The following is a 21,168-nucleotide window of genomic DNA, read 5'->3' as shown; positions in this document are numbered from 1 at the left end:
ATATTGTAAGTTAACTGGGTTCAAACTTGGAAGAAAATTATTCTTAGATCCCTCCATTCAGATATAGCTCTGAAAGGCCCAGAGACCTGGGCCCTGATATTACCAGAGAGGCGGGATGGCAGCAGGGGGGGGGGGGGGGCGACTGGGCGCGTGGGTAACCCGCCCAGTGAAATCGGTCCGTTCCCCACGCGATCGTGGGTAAATTGAAGGCACTTACCGTGGCTTCCAGGTTTCCCGTCATCAACCTGCGCAGCGGGTGAACTGCGCACCCGCATCACAGGCTGTCAGCTGGAGGAGCCCTATTTAAAGGGGCAGTCCTCCAATGCTGCTCCTGCAGCAACCAACCAAAAGTACAGCATGGAGCAGACCAGGGGAAAGGCTGCTCCCAGATTTAACGATGCCTCACTCCAGGTCCTACTGGATGGGGTGAGGAGGAGGAGGGAGATTTTCTACCAAGCAGACAGGAGGAAGTGGCCTGTCTCTGCCACCAAGAAAGTCTGGCCCGAGGTGGCAGAGGAGGACACCAGCAGCAGCAACGTCTCCCCCACCTGGATCCAGCCAATGACCTAACTAGGTCAGCCAAAATGAGTACAATTACTCATTCTCCTACACTCCGTCTTCCACATCACCGCCCTCACCCCACTGCCAACACTGCGCTATCACATCACTCCTCACACCCACTCAAACTTCATCCTCAACTTAACTGCACTTACTCATCTCTTCAGTACTCATCCCACCACTACCACTCAACCCAATCCTCATACAATGTCGTGGCTCTGTCTCATACTCACCTTCTGATGCATCTCTTTCACAGTCAGCCGCACCCAAACCAATGCATTCAGCGGTTGGCCACGTCACCATCCCTCACTCACGCCTCTCTACTTTCTCCCCTTATAGGAGAAGAGAGCCCAGAATGCATGGGAGAGGACGAAGACCGGAGGGGTGGCCGCAACATCAAGTCGTCCTCACGGACGCGAAGCAGGAGGCTCTCGACTTGAGCCGCACCCTCGAGTGCCTGTCCGTGGGGGACACCGAGACTACCACCCGACAAACAGCTGGTGACAGAACTTTAACATTCAGCACTCACAATAGCAAATGATGTTAACATGCCTTGCCATCTTCAGCACCTCAACATCTGTCATCATGCTTAATATTGCCTTCTGTTCTCTTGTAGGGCCTTCAGCGACCGCTGTGACGGCGGAGGGCGATTCCTCAGAGGACCTGCCGGCCTCTGAGGGGGCACTGTCACATCTGAGCGAGCCATCCACCAGCGCAGATTCACACACCTCGGTGGGTCCCCGTCCTCAGTTAGTTGGGGTCGCACATGGTGAGTCACCATATACATGTGAGCATGAGTAGACACTGGTGGCAGGGACAGCTGTGGAGAGTCTGCGTCGGTGGGAGCACTCTTCTCCAGGCTCTGTTCAGCTGGACACAGATGCTGAACCCTTGCGGCCATCCTTTAAAAGGAGAATGATTTAAAAGGGCAGCAACACACACTCTCGACAATCACGCAGAGGATGGAGGAGTCCAACTCCTGCATGAGTGGAATGGTGGCACAGGTACAGGAGGGAATCTCTGAGATAATGTCACAGGGACGTGAGAGCATCTCTGAGATAGTGTTGCGGGTAAGTGCAGGAATGTCTGCGATGGAGGGAAGGCTAGCCTACATCGAGCTTCAAGCATGGCTCACCAATGAGTCCATCGAGGCCCTGACAACGGCTCTTCAGATTCAGGGTGAGCAACTTTCTGCCGCCTTAAACAGGCAGGCAGACACACTAGCACTGGCCATACAAGGCTTCATACATGTCCTCGAAACTGTTGTCCAGCAGGGTGGTAGGAATGATGTGGACCTGGCCCAGGAGAGGGATGATGTGGCTAAAAGGGACATGGAAGTGGGGACGCCACTCAAAGCGCTCCCACGTCTCACCCATTGCCCCCCTCTCAACCAGTACCCGCAATGCTGCATCCTCTCCAGGTGGTCGAGTCTGCCCCAGCACAGGTGCAGGTGGAGCAGTTTTTGGAGGGGCCCTCACGGGCACCGAAACCCAGAGGGCGTAGGCCCAAACCATCTAATCGGTCAGGTCATGAATAAGAGCAACCTGCCACTAGCTCTGCTGCAGCCACAGGGGAAGCACAATGTGGGAGTAGTCGTAAGTGTAAGGCAAAGGTTTTGTGAGCAAAAAGGGAATACACAAGGGTGTTTGATGGTTTGTCATGTTTTTTATTTATATTTGATTTTTGTTAATGGCACATTAAGTATTATTATTATCACCACTACTGCCACGTCTTGGCCATTCTTGACTGGCTTGTGTAATAAGTCCCTTTCATGAGGTTCACCATGAACACCCACAGTTGACGCCACCCATTGGGTCACTCTACAGTGGGTGTATTTGTAGTTGCACGACTATTTTGTGCAGATGCTTGTGGCGCAGCAATGTGTTGTGGAGCTCCACGTGGCAGAGGTGGATGGCGTGCCTGGCGAGGCTGGTGACGTTGCTCGTCCTCGGATGAAGTGATGAATGCAACTGTGGCCCGCCCCCCATCCTGACTGTGCGAGTTTGAGGGGGTCCGCAAGGTAGGTAAATGTGTTTGCGCAGCAGAGTTTAGGGTATAAATTAATAATTTTGAGTGGAAAGACAAAGGTGTTGCAGCCAAAACTTTGTCTGAAGTGACAGAGTGCCCTGCTGCAATAAATGAGATATTCCCCCCAACTGTCAAATAATCCTTTGCATCTCCCACTGGCTGCTGGCTGAAACACATCTGCTCCAACAGGAAGTGTTTCCCATAGCACGGGAAACACGCTGAGGATACTTGAAAATTGCACCCCTGCCAAAATCTCCAGTCAATATCTGTCAAGTACCTCAACTACCTAAATAACAATGTAAATTATCATCCCGCCGGCTTTAATTGTTGGTGGGAGTCCTGCATGCGTCATTGGAGAACCTGGAAGTCAGCGGGTTGGAGCCGGGCTCCGAACCTGCTCCGGGATTCCGCCATTTTAGGAGCCCCCAACGCACCCGCTCGGCCATCCGAAAATCGGCCCCCTCTTCTTTTGAGATATCTGGAATAGATAAAATTATCACTCCAGCAAATTGGCCAACTCTACACTATCCCTCAAATGCTACGGTTACAGCAGTTACTAATAGAACTTCGAACTGTTACTTGAGTTATTGATGAAATCAGGCTTACACTTTTTCGCACATTTGCTTCTATTTAAGTGAGTTCCTAAATGTCTCGTAAATAACTTGAATGCATTCGGCTTTAATGATTAGAATACTTGTTAATTAATAAAGTATATCATTTCGATAAACTTGATTCTTTCGCATATTTCAAGAGAATTTGAGGCCTAGTTTTTCCTATCATTCATTGCATGTTTTGTGACGAAGTCTAGGTTCAGTACTGACTCCAACCATGATGCAGCTTTCCTCCATCCCTGATGTGAGCAGCCCACAGTGCTCACTACAATTTTGTAACTAAATAATTTTTTTTTGCATTTGGGGTCTTTTTCTATCTGCAGCTTGCTAATAACTTCTGCATTGCTACTGGTGCTATGGGGATTTTTCTGGACCTTGAGCCAGAATACAATGATGTTTCCATTAGGGAGTCCCCAGTACTTTAATGTTGTAGAAAAGCAACAGGCTAAGTCTTTGTAGGCCTTCTTCTGTTGGGGCCAAAAGTGGCTCCTCTTTTACCATATTATAGTTGATATCATCTCAACTGAAGAGTCTTCAAATGTGGGGGCTCAGTGCCCGGACGAACCACCAGCCATTGCAGTGATCCAAATTCTTTAAAACACAAAATGACTCCTATGCCCCTTACAGCTGCTGCAGCCAGTTTAATGCTGCTACAACAGCAATTTTTCTGTCCCTCTTCACCCAACCACTCCCCACCCCCAGCCCAAAGGTGAGCTCCCAACAGAAGTTGCCAGGAGCCCGCTGATAATATTAAAATGAAATTGACCACGGTAAAGAGGGTACGGTAGCATAAAGGTTATGTTACTGGACTAGTAAACCAGAGGCCTGGATTAATAATCTGGAGTTATGAGTTCCAATCCTGCCACGGCAGCTGGGGAATTTAAATTCAATTAATAAAATAAAATCTGGAATTAAAATATTAGTACTAGTAATGGTGGCCACAAAATTACCGGATTGTTGTAAAAACCCATCTGGTTCACGAACGTCCTTTAGGGAAGGAAACCTGCCGTCCTTACCTGGTCTGGCCTATATGTGACTCCAGACCCACAGCAATGTGGTTGATTCTTAATTGCCCTCTGAAATGACCGAGCAAGCCACTCGCTAAAAAAAGTCATAATAAGAATAAAACCGGAAGGACCACCTGGCATCAGACCATTAGGCACCGGACACGACAAAGGCAAACCAAGCCCAGTCGACCCTGCAAAGTCCTCCTCATCTAACATCTGGGGACCTGTGCCTAAATTGGGAGTGCTGTCCCACAGACTAGTCAAGCAACAACCTGACATAGTCAGGAGGGAGTGGCCCTGGGAGTCCTCAACATTGACTCTGGACCCCATGAAATCTCATGGCATCAAGTCAAACATGGGCAAGGAAACCTCCTGCTGATGAATCAGTCCTCCTCCATGTTGAGCACCACTTGGAGGAAGCACTGAGAGTAGCAAGGGCACAGAATGTACTCTGGGTGGGGGACTTCATTGTCCATCACCGAGAGTGGCTCGGTAGCACCACTACTGACCAAGCTGGCCGAGTCCTGAAGGATATAGCTGCCAGACTGGACCTGCAGCAGGTGGTGAGCAAACCAACACGAGGGAATAACCCATTTGACCTCGTCCTTACCAATCTACTTGTCGCAGATGCATCTGTTCATGACAGTATTGGTAGGAGTGACCACCAGACAGTCCTCGTGGAGATGAAGTCCCGTCTTCGCACTGAGGACACCATCCAACGTGTTGTGTGGCACCGTGCTAAATGGGATAGATTCAGAACAGATCTCGCAGCTCAAAGGTGGGCATCCATAAGGTGCTGTGGGCCATCAGCAGCAGCAGAATTGTATTCCAGCACAATCTGTAACCTCATGGCCCGGCGTATTCCTCACTCTACCATTACCAACAAGCCAGGGGGATCAACCCTGGTTCAATGAGGAGTGTAGAAGAGCATGCCAGGAGCAGCACCAGGCGTACCTAAAAATGAGGTGCCAACCTGGTGAAGCTACAACTCAGGACTACATGCATGCTAAACAGCGGAAGCAACATGCTATAGACAGAGCTAAGCGATTCCACAACCAACGGATCAGATCAAAGCTCTGCAGTCCTGCCACATCCAGTCGCGAATGGTGGTGGACAATTAAACAACTAACGGGAGGAGGAGGCTCTGCAAACATCCCCATCCTCAATGATGGCGGAGTCCAGCACGTGAGTGCTATAGACAAGGCTAAAGTGTTTGCAACCATCTTCAGCCAGAAGTGCCGAGTGGATGATCCATCTCGGCCTCCTCCCGATATCCCCACCATCACAGAAGCCAGTGTTCAGCCAATTCGATTCACTCCATTTGATATCAAGAAATGGCTGAGTGCACTGGATACAGCAAAGGCTATGGGCCCTGACAACATCCCAGCTGTAGTGCTGAAGACATGTGTTCCAGAACTGGCCGCACCTCTAGCCAAGCTGTTCCGGTACAGCTACAACATGGCACCTACCCGACAATGTGGAAAATTGCCCAGGTATGTCCTGTCAACAGAAAGCAGGACAAATCCAAACCGGCCAATTACCGCCCCATCAGTCTACTCTCAATCATCAGCAAAGTGATGGAAGGTGTCGTCGACAGTGCTATCAAGTGGCACTTACTCACCAATAGCCTGCTCACCGATGCTCAGTTTAGGTTCTGCCAGGACCACTCGGCTCCAGACCTCATTACAGCCTCGGTCCAAACATGGACAAAAGAGCTGAATTGCAGAGGTGAGTTGAGAGTGACTGCCCTTGACATCAAGGCAGCATTTGACCGAGTGTGGCACCAAGGAGCCCGAGTAAAATTGAAGTCAATGGGAATCAGGGGGAAAACTCTCCAGTATCTGGAGTCATACTAGCACAAAGGAAGATGGTAGTGGTTGTTGAAGGCCAATCATCTCAGCCCCAAGACATTGCTGCAGGAGTTCCTCAGGGCCGTGTCCTATGCCCAACCATCTTCAGCTACTTCATCAATGACCTTCCCTCCATCATAAGGTCAGAAATGGGGATGTTCGCTGATGATTGCACAGTGTTCAGTTCCATTCGCAACCCCTCAGATAATGAAGCAGTCCATGCCCACAAGCAGCAAGACCTGGACAACATCCAGGCTTGGGCTCATAAGTGGCAAGTAACATTCGTGCCAGACAAGTGCCAGGCAATGACCATCTCCAACAAGAGAGAGTCTAACCACCTCCCCTTGACATTCAACGGCATTACCATCGCCGAATCCCCCATCAACATCCTGGGAGTCACCACTGACCAGAAACTTAACTGGACCAGCCATATAAATACTGTGGCTACAAGAGCAGGTCAGAGGCTAGATATTCTGTGGCGAGTGACTCACCTTCTGACTCCCCAAAGCCTTTCCACCATCTACAAGGCACAAGTCAGGAGTGTGATGGAATACTCTCCACTTGCCTGGATGAGGGCAGCTCCAACAACACTCAAGAAGCCCGACACCATCCAGGACAAAGCAGCCCGCTTGATTGGCACCACATCCACCACCCTAAACATTCATTCCCTTCACCACCGGCGCACAGTGGCTGCAGTGTGTACCATCCACAGGATGCACTAAAGCAACTCGCCAAGGCTTCTTCGACAGCACCTCCCAAACCCGTGACCTCTACCACCTAGAAGGAAAAGGGCAGCAGGCACATGGGAACAACACCACCTGCACGTTCCCCTCCAAGTCACACACAATCCCGACTTGGAAATATATCGCCGTTCCTTCATTGTCGCTGGGTCAAAATCTTTGAACTCCCTACCTACTAGCACTGTGGGAGAACCTTCACCACACGGACTGCAGCGGTTCAAGAAGGCGGCTCACCACCACCTTCTCAAGGGCAATTAGGGATGGGCAATAAATGCTGGCCCCACCAGCGACGCCCACATCCCATGAACGAATAAAAAAAAATTGGATGAGGTCACAGCAGGGTCACACAAGGCCTGGTGAACTCTGGCGGTAAACCTGTCGAGGAGGACAATCTAGCCCTTGGAATACTATTTAATGCTCTGAAAATATATTTCAGTGTTTTTAAAGTTAACAGTTCATTGATATTAGAATATTTATAAAGTCTGGTATATAGTGTTCACTTCGTATAAGTGTCACACATACTTCCTGTCATACGTTTCATTGTGTGATTTCTATCATGCCCATCTGTTATGTTTTTATGGGCTGCGTCTATTTACACCACTGTGGTGCAAGTAGCCGAATTTCTTATTCTCACCGAGAAGATGTGGGAGGACAAGACTCACCCAACATTTTGTCTGCAATGTGTAATTTGATCCGGTCATTGTCAGGCAGGCTGCAGAGTTCAAACAAGGCACAGTGCTAACACTACTGATTTCAGAGAACAGACAGCACTAACACTATCGAATTCAGATAACGCACAGCACATGCGCGGTTGATGACATGCAATGCGCATGGGCGGCAAGCTTGGCGTCCCGAGCATGCGTGTCAGCGAAAGAGGAAGTTCTCATTCCTTGTCAATATTCACAGTGGTTTTTCTGTCACAATTACAATGCCAATTCTTTTTACCTACGTCTGATTCGGTGCTCTATGCTTTGTTTCCAAGGTACGTGGTGCTATTGTTTACTTACCTCTGAGATTTCCTGGCTCTGACTCCAAGTAGGTGGCACTATTCTCTATAGTGCCAATTATCTGATAGCTGACAAAATTGGGGCTCTGGTCCAAAACTGCCTGGTGATTTACCCATCTCCCTGCTGCCACCCACCACTACTGCTGCCCCAATGTGACCCTAGACCCTAACCTGACCATTGCCACTGCTGCCCTGACACAACTTCCATGAGCCAAGTCCTAACTTGGAGTCCCCGACCCCAAGACCCCTGCACCAAAACCCTGACCTGACCACCCCACATTCTGTAAAGTCTTGTTCCAAGCCATAAGTGGGAATGGACTTGGAGTTCTTCAAGTGTATTCCATGCTTTTAAAATTTCCCTCATATTTTTAAAAGCATTGAATGTACTTAAAAAAATATCATGCCCATTCCCAGGAATGGCTGGGGAATGAGCTTTTCTCATTGTGATGAGTTGGAGGTGGGGCAGGATTACCAAAAGGGTTTCCAAAAGGCTACAGAGGCCTTGAATGCTCGGTGATGGGGAAACTCTCTTTTCTAGCCCAATACCATCCTCACCCTGCCCACCCCAGGTGCCCATTCCTTCCCCAGTTCCCTGTCCCCATACCTTGAGTTCACTCTTTCCCATTCCCTCTTGCTGTGTTTCACCAGCCAGAGCCTCTCATGCTGAGTGCCCATACTGTTCTCCTCACTCCCAACCCATCACTGATAAAAAACCCTTATCATCTCACTTTTCTTAACGGCATCTCAGACCTCTCCTCCACTGTTCCCACCCCAGGATCCCCCTCCCAAAGCTTGCACACACAGCACCCCTCCCCAGTGCTCCCACACTTTACCACCACCATTCCAGTGCTCCCACATCCCAAGACTACTGTCACATTTTGGAGTTTTTAAGCTAGATATTTTCTTGGGTTCGATGTCACCAGCCAGTCCCATAAGTGGATCTTGCAACTCTTACAATGTGGTGCATGTCTTAATCTGTCCAATATCTAGGCAAACAATAGTGAGACACACAGATCATAACAGATTATAGACTGAATATACACTCTTCCCCAACAAAACTCAGGCTCTGAACCAACAAATGGTTTTATTTAAATGAAATTGGTGAATGAACAGTACTCAGTATAAAACAGTGAATCATACATTTCAGTGAAATGTTAATGTACTTGTTACGGTACTGGATTAACAACCCAAAGGTCCTGAGTTCAAATGCAACTATGAAATAATAATAATAATCAAGCTACAAAATTAAATTCAATAAATCTATTAACTTGTGGGCTGGCACCAGTAAGAAAATTACCATGAAAAGCTGCCAGATTGTCTAAAAACTCAACTGGTTCACTAATATCCTTCAGGGATGAGAACTTGCTAATCCCCCTACCCAGCCTGGCCTGTATGTGACTCCAAACCTGCACTATGCGGTTGACTCTTAATGCCCTCTGAAGTGGCCTAGTAAGTCACTCAGTTGTAAAACAGTTTCTGAGAGCAACTAGGGATGGGCAATAAATGCAGCCCTGTCAGAATTCCCCAAATCCTGATGACTATTAAAAGGAACTATCCTCCTTGATATATAACCTTGTAACCTTTGTACATGTAACCTTTTACCTTAAGTAAATTAAACCTATTCTTATTTATCCTTTTTAGGATTACAAAAACATTCGAGGGATATACATTAGTTCGGAAAGCAAACTTGAGTAAAGTTACAGAAGAAGACTTTAGTACCAACTTCACATGCTTCTCCCAAAACTCCATTGGAAATTCATCTGGTGTGCTTAGACTCAAAGAGAAAGGTAAGAAACCAACAGACAGAGTATGCTTCCAGTGATATATGATTCAGATGCAGCATGCAGCAAGACCTGGACAACATCCAGGCTTGGGCTCATAAGTGGCAAGTAACATTTGCACCAGACAAGTGCCAGGCAATGACCATCTCCAACAAGAGAGAGTCTAACCACCTCCCCTTGACATTCAATGGCATTACCATTGCCGAATCCCCCACCATCAACATCCTGGGGGGTCAACATTGACCAGAAACTTAACTGGACCAGCCATATAAATACTGTGGCTACAAGAGTAGGTCAGAGGCTGGGTATTCTGCGGTGAGTGACTCACCTCCTGACTCCCCAAAGCCTTTCCACCATCTACAAGGCACAAGTCAGGAGTGTGATGGAATACTCTCCACTTGCCTGGATGAATGCAGCTCCAACAACACTCAAGAAGCTTGACACCATCCAGAACAAAGCAGCCTGCTTGATTGGCACCCTATCCACCACCCTAAACATTCACTCCCTTCACCACCGGTGCACAGTGGCTGCAGTGTGTACCATCCACAGGATGCACTGCAGCAACTTGCCAAGGCTTCTTCGACAGCACCTCCCAAACCCGCGACCTCTACCACCTAGAAGGACAAGAGCAGCAGGCACATGGGAACAACACCACCTGCACGTTCCCCTTCAAGTCACACACCACCTCAACTTGGAAATATATCGCCGTTCCTTCATCGTCGCTGGGTCAAAATCCTGGAACTCCCTTCCTAACAGCACTGTGAGAGAACCTTCACCACATGGACTGCAGCGGTTCAAGAAGGCAGCTCACCACCACCTTCTCAAGGGCAATTAGGGATGGGCAATAAATGCTGGCCTCGGCAGCAATGCCCACATCCCATGAATGAATAAAAAAAAAGAAAATTAAAAAATGAGAATTTGTTGCAATCTCAGAGAAATCCTTCATTTACCGAAATATGATAGAAAAAAGTAAGGCATAAGAAATAGGAGCAGGAGTAGATCGTATGGTCCCTCGAGCCTGCTCCGCCATTCAATAAGATCATGGCTGATCTTCTACCTCAACTCCACTTTCCCGCCCTACCCCCATATCCCTTGATTCCCCTAGCCTCAAAAATATCTATCAATCTCAGTCTTGAATACACTCAACGACAGCATCCACCGCCCTCTGGGATAGAGAATTCCAAGGACTCTCAACCCTTTGAGTGAAGAAATTTTTCGTCATCTCAGTCATAAATGGCCAACCCCTTATCTTGAGACTATGATCCCTAGTTCTAGACTCTCCAGACAGGGGAAACAGCCTCTCAGCCTCTACCTGTCAAGCCCTCTTAGAATTTTATATGTTTCAATGAGCTCACCTCTCATTCTTCTAAACTCCAAAGAATATAGGCCCACTCTACACAATCTCTACTCATAGGATAACACTCTCATCCCAGGAATTAATCTAGTGAACCTTCGTTGCACTCCCTCTAAGGCATTTCCCCACATTATACTCCATCTGCCACCTTCTCGCCCACACACTTAACCTGCCTATATCTCTTTGCAGCCTCTTTGCAGCCTCTTTGCATCCTCCTCACAGCTTACTTTCCCACCTAGCTTTGTATCATTAACAAACTTGGATACATTACACTCAGTCCCTTCATCTAGGTCATTGATATGTATTGTAAACAGCTGAGGCCCAAGCACTGATCCTTGCGGCTCCCTGCTAGTTACAACCTGCCAAACTGAAAATGACCCGTTTATTCCTACTCTCTGTTTCCTGTCCGTTAATCCATACTAATATATTACCCCCAAACCCATGAGCCCTAATCTTGTGTAACAACCTCTTCAATGGCACCTTATCGAATGCCTTTTGAAAATCCAAATATGCCACATCGACTGGTTTGCTCTGATCTACCGTTAGTTATACCCTCAAAAAACTCGAATAGATTTGTCAAACACAATTTCCCTTTCATAAAACCGTGTTGACTCTGCCTAATCATATTATGATTTTCTAAGTGCCCTGTTACTACGTCCTTAATAATAGATTCTAACATTTTCCCTACTACTGATGTCAGGCTAATTGGCCTATAGTTCCTTATTTTCTTTCTCCCTCCTTTCTTGAATAGCAGGGTTACATTTGCTACCTTCCAATCCATGGGGACATTCTGGAATCTAGGGAATTCTGGAAGATCAAAACCAATGCATCCACAATCTCTGCAGCCACCTCTTTTAAAACCTTATGATGTAGCCCATCAGGTCCAGGGGATTTGTCGCCTTTTAATTTGATTAATTTCTCCAGTACTTTTTCTTCACTAATCTTAATTACTTTAAGTTCCTCACTCTCATTAGACCCTTGGTTCCCCACTATTTCCCGTATGTTTTTTGTGTCTTCTACTGTGAAGACAGATACAAAATATTTGTTTAACGTCTCTGCCATTTCCTTATTTCCCATTATAATTTCTCCTGTCTCTGCCTCTAAGGGACCCATGTTTACTTTCGCTAATCTCTTCCTTTTTACATACCTGTAGAATCTCTTACAATCTGTTTTTATATTTCTTACTAGTTTACTCTCTATTCTATTTTTTCCCTCTTTATCAATTTCTTGATCATCCTTTGCTGATCTGTAAAACCCTCCCAATCCTCAGACTTAGTACTCTTAATGGCAACTTTGTAAGCCTCTTCTTTTAATCTAATACTATCCTTAACTTCTCTAGTTAGCCACGGTTGGATCACTTTTCACGTGGAGTTTTTATTCCTCAAGGGAATGCATATTCGTTGAGAATTAGGAATTATTTTTTAAATGTTCACCATTGCTTATCTACCATCATATCATTCAATCTAATTTCCCAATGTACCTCAGCCAACTCGCCCCTCATACCTATGTAATTGACTTTGTTTAAATTTAAGACCCCAGTTTTGGACTTAACTACATCACCCTCAAACTCAATATCAAATTCTATCATATTGTGACCACCCTATCCCTAAGGATCCTTAATGATAAGATTACTAATTAAGCCTGTCTCAATACACGATACTAGATCTAAAATAGCTTGTTCCCTAGTTGGTTCCTCAACATATTGTTCCAGAAAACTATCTTGAACGCATTCCATGAATTCATTGTCCAAACTTCTTTTGCCAATTTGGTTTGTCCAGTCTATGTGAAGATTAAAGTCCCCCATGATTATTGCATTACCCTTGTTACATGCTCCTCTAATTTCCTGATTTATACTCTGTCCAACACTGTTAGGAGGCCTATAAACAACTCCCACCAATGTTTTCTGCCCCTTCTTATTTCTTAGCTCCATCCATACTGATTCTACATCCTGATTTTCTGAGCTAAGATCCTTCCTCATTACGGCCTTTATCTCATTCTTTATTATCAGCGCTACCTCTCCCCCCACCCCCTTTTCCATTTTGCCTATCTTTTCTAAAAGTCAAGTACCCTGGAATATTTAGTTTCCAACCTTGGTCACCTTGCAACCACGTCTCAGTAATCGCTACTAGATCAAACCCATTTATCTCTATTTGTACCATTAATTCATCTATCTTGTTATAAATGCTTCTTGCATTCAGATATAGCACCTTTAATTTTAACTTTTTACTATTTTTTCCTGATGTGACCTTAGTCACTAATGTCCTATTACCTTTGTTAAACACTCTGTCCCTTCCTGACATTCTGCTTGTTTTTACCCAAATCACTACTCTGCTCTACAGCCTTGACCTTTCTCTTTAGACTTATAAATTTACCCTTACTTGAACCCTCCCCTGCACCCCCTTATTAGTTAAAGCCCTACCTACCTCCTTAGTTATTTGATTCACGAGGACAATGGTCCCAGCCCAGTTTAAATGGAGCCAGTCCCAACGGAACAGCTCCCTCTTTCCCCGGTCCTGGTGCCAGTGCCCCATGAATTAAAACCCCTGCTTCCACACCACTCTTTGAGCCACGCATTTAACCACCTAATCTGTTTATCCCTATGCCAATTTGCACGTAGCTCAGGTAGTAATCCAGAGATTATTACCTTTGATTTTCTGCTATTTAATTTGGACCCTAGCTCCTCAAACTCCCTCAGCAGAACTTCATTACTAGTTCTACCTATATCATTGGTTCCTACATAGACCACGACAAATGGATCCTCCCCCTTCTTCTCCAGCCACGAGGAGATGTCCTTAATCTGGCACTGGGCTTGCAACACAGCCTTCAGGACTCCCGGTCGCGGCTGCAGAGATCAGTATCTATCCCCCTGACCACACGATCCCCTATTACTACCACTTTCCTTTTCACTCCCCCCACTTGAATGGTCTCCTGTACCACAGTGCCATGGTCAATTTGCCCATCCTCCCTGCAGTCTGTGTTCTCATCCACACATGTAGCAAGTACCTCGTACCCATTGGGCAATGGCTGAGGCTCCTCCACCATTGCATCTGGGGTCCCCTTACCTGCCTGACTTGCAGTCACATTCTCCTGTCTCTGACCACTAACCAAATCTAAACCACTACCTAACCTAAGGGGTGTGACTGCCTCCTGGGTCAAAGTGTCCAGGTAACTCTCCCCCTCCCTGATGCATTGTAATGTCTGCACTGGTTTACAACACATTTCACACCTGAGTGTGGAACCAACCAGATTCACGGGAGGAAAGTCATATGTCTGCAGTCTCGGTCCAGTTCCTTAGCCCTAATTTTAACCGGGAGCAGGGAGCGGGGATTGGAGAGCGGGAATCAACCGGGGGGAGGGGGAAGGCGCAAGGTGAGATCCAAAACAGCTGCCAACCTCAGAAGCATGAGGCCTGGATGATTTTAAATCCTGGGCCTTGTTAACAGATTTTCCCATTACTGATTTGCAACAAAAGGGTTGTTAATCCTTCAACAATAACTTCTGCTTGATTCTGGCCCAAGTGTTTATTAAACAACAAGCTTTAATAGATTGACTCAGAACATTACTATAATTATAATACAACTGTCTTCAGATTACATTAAATGATAAGCAATTAATACAACCTGGTTTGCCCGCGGACTCAGATTGTTCAGATCTGAACTCCGTGGCAGACTGGGGCGGTGGACTTCCGACTATCTTCTCGAGAGCTGTAACCTTTGGGAGGGAGCATGCCCTATCATTATACTATTTGGCTGCGTTGCTCTGCACATAAGCATCTCTGGTCTTATCTCCTAGCCGTAAGCCATCCCATCGTGCTGACGCTATGTGAGCAACTCAAGATAAGCTGTTTTACGTAGCGTAGTTAATGACCTCAACCTTCATCTCTGATTACAAGCTGTTTGTTCCTTTTAAGAACGCGTGGCCTTTCTTATCTGAGTACAGCCCCTCCTATTTGGCCTTGCACGGCTCCACCAATGTCAGTTTTAGAATCATAGAATGATAGAAAATTTATGGCATAGAGGAGGCCATTCGGCCCATCGTGTCCGCGCCGGTTGAGAAATGAGCCACCCAGCCTAATCCCGCTTTCCCGCATTTGGTCCATAGCCCTGCAGGTCACAGCTCTTCAGGCGCACGTCCAGGTATTTTTTAAATGAGTTGAGGGTTTCTGCCTCTACCACCCTCTCAGGCAGTGAGTTCCAGACCCCCACCAACCTCTGGGTGAAAAAACATTTCCTCATTTCCGCTCTAATCCTTCTACCAATCACTTTAAATCTATGTCCCCTGGTTATTGACCCCTCTGCTAAGGGAAATAGATCCGTCCTATCCACTCTATCTAGGCCCCTCATAATTTTGTACACCTCAATCAAATCAAATCACCCTCAGCCTCCTCTGTTCCAAGGAAAACAACCCCAGCCTATCCAATCTGTCATCATAGCTAAAATTCTCCAGTCCTGGCAACATCCTCGTAAATCTCCTCTGCACCCTCTCTAGTGCAATTACATCCTTCCTGTAATTTGGTGACCAGAACTGTACACAGTACTCAAGCTGTGTCCTAACTAGTGCTTTATACAGTTCCAGTTGTAGCAACCACATCGCCTGTTTTGGTGTAAACCACCTTGCGACGTTAATGTTATCTATTCTATGGCCTCCCTGATGTTCTGCTGTGTAAGCTGCCCTTGTTCTCACAGAGAACTGCATAGAACTCCACCGCCTCCAACATCTGCCCTCTTGCTAAGAGGTTTTGGCGCTATGTGAGCTATGTGAGCCGGGATACTTGACTATTCCTAGTTTTACACCATATTCTTACAGGCCTCAGCTGCACGCCACTGGTCAGTTGCCTGCCCTAAACCGATGGGAAGCAGCAGTTGACAGTGGAATTTCAGGTGTCAGGACGCCACCTGCAAGCACCAAAGGAACGGTTGCTGGCAGCAAAGTAAGCTGTTTCAGGAAGGTTTCACAGGAGGGAAAAGGGGAAGCCTGAGGCAGGGGGGTCTAAACCTTTCACAACAAAAGTAAAAAGAATTTTTAAAAATTTACCTGTTTGGGCATTTTCATGTCACAGATAATCTCCCTGCTTCCTTCCCCTGGCAGGAAAGTGACAACAACTATCCAGGCCACAGTCAAAATTGCAGTAATGTCATCGGAATTGCAACAAAATTAACTATTTCCGGATGTCTTTCATTTATCCCTTATTACAGTGTTATTGTGCTTCAGAGCGACTGTTTACAGGTAGCCTGGGATTGGACATTTTACACAGAACTCTCCCTTATGTAACATTGCGATGTTCCACTCCAGTAATGTCATGAACAAGAATGATGAGCTGGAGTGACATTGCTCATTTATGATATTACAGAAGCACATCTTTATTGGGCAGATTTTCAACTTGCTGCCCTGGTGTAAAACTGGAGTCGCAGATTGGTCACTCGTTATAGAAACCTTCAGATTTTCATTTCATTGATTTCAATGGCAATGAAAATCAGGCAGTTTTTAAAACGGGCGGCCGATCTGAAATGCCAGTTTTACACCCTGTTGGCAAGTTGAAAATCTACCTCTATGTTACTTAACAGGAAGTTCTAGACAAAATTTCTGCTCCTGGGTGCCTTGAGCCTTCGAATGGTTGCAAGGGTTGGCTAGAAGATTTTAATTAGTGCACAGGTTTCTCCTTTTTATAAAGCTGAGAAATATAGGGCAATGTTATTAGAATAGAATTTAGCATTTTGCATGCTTTGGCAAATGATCAGGGTTTCCCACACAATCTTCCCGTTGATCAGGTAATCTGCAAATATACTCCATAAACCCTGTTCACAGGTTTAGTCATCCACTCAATGAAAAGTGGCCACAATACTGCATTTACTTTGATCTAGTGGGGCTACTTCAGTGTTATGATCACATTGTTGATTTAAACTCTTGAAATAAGTTCAATGAAGCATAATTTCCTTTTCTACAGAAAAGTGAAAAACTCCTGTGTGATTTAATTTAACATTTTCGTAAGGAAGTGTTTCAAGATAGCATTGCTCAGTGGGCAAATACACTGGGGGTTAAATTGAATCACCCTGAAAACGGACGCAGGGATTGCGGTCCGCGACTAACCCGCGCCCGTTGGTTACGATGCAAGCATCCTGATGATTTAAATGATTGTTGCGTACAGCCAGCGCTACCTGCGCTGTTGATTGGCTGCACGCATCAGCGGGGGGCCCCGATATTGGGAGTGGCTAGCGCTACTTAAAGGTAGCCTGCACCTCTTAAAGGGGAAGTGGACTGTGGCTGCAGGAAGCGGTGGGAGGCATGTGAGAAGTGATTCCTGGGCTCTGATACTTGGAAGAATGGCAGCACCTGCGAGAGTGTGCACCAAGGTTCTCTGAAGGTGCACTAGAAGCCTTGGTGCAAGAGGTGGACAGAAGGAGAAGCATCTTATATTCACAGGGGGACAGGAGGCCCTCCAGACATATGCTCAATTGGCAGTGGGAGGAAGTAGTGGATGAGGTCAATGCCAGGAGCATAGCATCAAGAACATAGATGCAGTGCAGGAAGAAGTTCAATGATTTGACACGAGTGGTCAAGGTGAGTGAGTTCAAGTTTCAAGTGGCATAAGAACATAAGAAGTAGGAGCAGGAGTTGGCCATACGGCCCCTCGAGCCTGCTCCGCCATTCAATCAGATCATGGCTGATCTTCGACCTCAACTTCACTTTCTTGCCTGATCCCCATATCCCTTGATTCCCTTAGAGTCCAAAAATCTATCGATCTCATATCGTACCAACTGCACCACTAGCCTCATCCACTGTTCAATGCACTACACCCCCATCACCCATCTACCAACAATCTCTTTTAATCAGTACTCAACCCATCAAATCAGATGCTTCATCTCACCTTCATATATTAGCATTGCTGCAAGCTGCACACCCACAACTCACAGGTCACACACACTGGTAGCTATTCAACCATGACAGTCACATCGCCCAAATACCTTGCAGGACACTCACTGGCACACTTCCCTCTTTCTTGCAGGAGAATGTAGGCAGCAAGGAAGAACTGGGGGAGGACAGGCACGCCTACACGTCCTAACTCCCATGGAGGAGACAGTGCTAGCCATCATTGGAAGGGCCATGGCTGAGGCTGAAGCCGGAGGGATCGATGATGAGGGTCTCTGCATACCTAATCCTTCTTCTCACTTCCCACTTCTCCCTCATCCCACAATCTTTTCTGACTCACATGCTGCAAATGGTGTAAGCACGCACTTCTTACTTTCTCCTCTCCCCACACTACAACTCAACCTGTGTCCCTAAGGGGTCGCCCGTTTAAGATGGAAATGAGGAGGAATTTCTTCTCCCAGAGGATCGTGAATCTTTGGACTTCTTTACCCCAAAAAGCTGTGGAGGCTGAGTCATTGAATACATTCAAGGCTGAGTTAGACAAATTTTTGATCAGCAAGGGAGTCAAAGGATATGGAGAAAAGGCGGGAAAGTGGAGTTGATCATGATCTAATTGAATGGCGGAGCAGGCTCGAGGGGCCAAATGGCCTATTTCTGCTCCTATCTCTTATGGTCTTATGGTCATTTCAGATATCCAAGAACTGGAACCTGTCCAGTCAGAGGAAGATTACAGTGATGATTAAGACACACCTTCACTTGATCTTACACTCGCAGCCACCAGCTCAGAGACTGACACTGCGCATAGTTTAGAGGTTAGGATAGAGGGGGGATCTGCACATGGTGAGACACTGGGCACAAGTGCACAGGAGCCAGGGCGGGGGGAACAGATACCACAGGTGCCAGCTCGCCAGAGGGCGAGGTTGCACACTAGTTCTATGCGAGGTTAAGACTGGAGTGTAGAGTGTGGAGTTCCAAAATATCACTGGCTGCTTCAAAACAGTGTTGCACACTGATTCGCATCATCCCTCCTCTATATGCTGCCAATAGTTGTTAGGTGCGCACGCCCAAACCCCTTTACCAAGGTGGCGTCCTGCGCACTTCATGTCGGAAGTGTGTGCACGTATCTCAGAAGCCATTTTTGGGGCTTAGATGTCAGCATAGTGCCTACAAGACGGGCAGTAAACGGACCCATTTTGCCCCCACTGTGTGGTATGGCACTGAGCCATACAGACAAAGAAAGTTCTAGGTTCAATCTCTGATCTGTGCTGAATCACCTGGTTTAACTGTGGTTCGAGTGAGGGTGCTATCATTGACTTCAGCATACCTGGAATAAAGAGAAAAATTGGCTAGCTCCTGATCATTATCTAGCAGAGTTTACTGTTAAAATGCATACGAACAAATGTAGCTCCTATGGTCAAATAACCATTGACACTCACTATCCATTCTATGTCGGTGTTCTCTACTGCCTCCCAATAAAATTTTCCCCACCATTAGTCAACACCTTCAGGACAGGAAGCATGGAGGAGGGATAAAAAATAAGGTGATGGAAAATAAGTGTTCTTTGTTTAATACAGTTATATATATAAAACCAATTCCATAATGAAGGTACAGACAGTTGGTTATGTGAGGTTCACATGATATAAGAAAAATATGACTGAGGAAAGCCGTAGCTCATACAGCGACCAGTTATGCTAAACGTCTTGAAGATTTTTGTTTCCACAACATTTCCCAGAAGATTAATCACTCTGTATGAAGAAAAACTCTGTCTTTGGTCCGATTTTAGCTTTCACTCATCCGTTTGAGAAAGCTGACGTATAATAACGAGATGCACTCAAATGTGAAGACTGAATAAAATGTTTGTTCAGAACATATTTATATTTATATTCTTCCGATCTGATGTTACTCTTTCAGAGTCCAATATCTTTCAAATAAAAGTGATAACCATATCTACATCACTAATTTTTGTGACAATTGTTTGTGGATGTGTTGGAGTCTATACATTTTGGATTGAAATTGTTCTACTTTACCGACACTATTTCTCGAAGGATGAAACCATTGGAGGTGAGATCAATTCTGGGGTTACAAAATATTTATAGAATTCACCTCCTCATGGGTGTAGTCATAAATATGGTGGCATTTCTTAATTGTAAATCATATTTTCTAATCTCTTCACAAATAAACAGACCAATAATCCTTTAGGGCCATAGTATTCTGGCTCTATTATATTTTGTTTTAGTTTATTCCAAACATATCATTAATTAAAAAATTTAGGTTCCTACATTTCTTCAAATGAATTTTATAATATTTGAGAAATTTATAGAATATAATTTTTGAATCATTTTTCGTTCGATATCTTTTGTACCTCAATATGATGGTGATGTGCTACTTGTATTTCTCCAAATTTTACCATAAGGATTTTATTAATTATCCTTGTCCTTTTATAACATTTGGGCTTATGGTTTGTGTTTTAAATATTCATTGGGTAATATATGGGAAAAAGAAGCAGGCTTAAAGCTCTGACAAAATGAGAATCCAGCAATTGAGTGAAGATTGAAAAAAATAATGAAGAAAGTTTTGATAAAGAATGAAGGATGGCTTTCCTTAATAGAAGATATCTGCCTTTAAGCCTCTTTGGGCAAGTCTTCAAACAGCGAGGGATAGGGTGAATGTGCAGCCTCAAATAATTAGAATAAAATTTAAATATGAATTTCTTCAAATTGCATTAATTCACACGTGGACAAATTGGGACCCCTTGCATCTAATTATGTGCTCGTAACTGATAGGAAGGGGACAAAGAAAAAACCCTAGACCTTGTTTTTGCGCACTAAGGAGGTGAAATTGGACATGGGTGGGGCCGCAAACAGGCGGAATTGCATTTGCCTACCGTTGTACGACGCGCCTGATATTCAGACCCATTGAAGTGAATGGAATTGAATGTCGAGCAGAATATATAACAGGTGACCAATGCGGTACCGCCTGGTTTACATCTCTGCCCATATCCAGTTTCACCCTAATAGGTCTAAAATTGCAAATGTGATTTTTTAAAAAAATAATTTAATCCGAATTTACTTTATTTTCTGTTTGTAACATAAAACTTTTGAATGCATCCAAAATAGCTCAGAGACAGTAACCTCCTTACTTTTTACTCTTTTCTCTCTGCCCCACCACCACTGATTGCTTGTGACCAGATGGGAAGGAATTTGATGCCTTTGTTTCGTATGCAAATACTTCTTCTTTGGGAGAGGATGATGAGAGTAATGTCCTTACAGAGGAGAGGTTTGCTCTGGAGCTTCTTCCATCCGTGTTAGAGAAGCAGCATGGATATAAGCTGTGCCTCTTTGAGAGGGATGTACTGCCTGGGGGAGG

General features: G+C 45.6%; 1 protein-coding gene across 1 annotated transcript in view; it reads left to right on the top strand.

Annotated features, from left to right (window-relative positions):
• The window catches only part of LOC137322954 (interleukin-18 receptor accessory protein-like), a 74,516-nt gene that overhangs the window by 40,221 nt on the left and 13,127 nt on the right, over nucleotides 1–21,168 (top strand). The window contains exons 8-10 of the mRNA XM_067986213.1: nucleotides 9,442–9,587; nucleotides 19,714–19,863; nucleotides 20,991–21,167. Of these exons, the coding sequence (XP_067842314.1) occupies nucleotides 9,442–9,587; nucleotides 19,714–19,863; nucleotides 20,991–21,167 (473 nt within the window). The remainder of the gene's footprint in view (nucleotides 1–9,441; nucleotides 9,588–19,713; nucleotides 19,864–20,990; nucleotide 21,168) is intronic.

This window comes from Heptranchias perlo, chromosome 6 (assembly GCF_035084215.1).
Source record: "Heptranchias perlo isolate sHepPer1 chromosome 6, sHepPer1.hap1, whole genome shotgun sequence".
In the NCBI taxonomy this organism is placed as follows: domain Eukaryota; kingdom Metazoa; phylum Chordata; class Chondrichthyes; order Hexanchiformes; family Hexanchidae; genus Heptranchias; species Heptranchias perlo.
The sequence above is the reverse complement of the archived record's forward strand: the minus strand, read 5'-3'. Positions and strand labels throughout refer to the sequence as shown.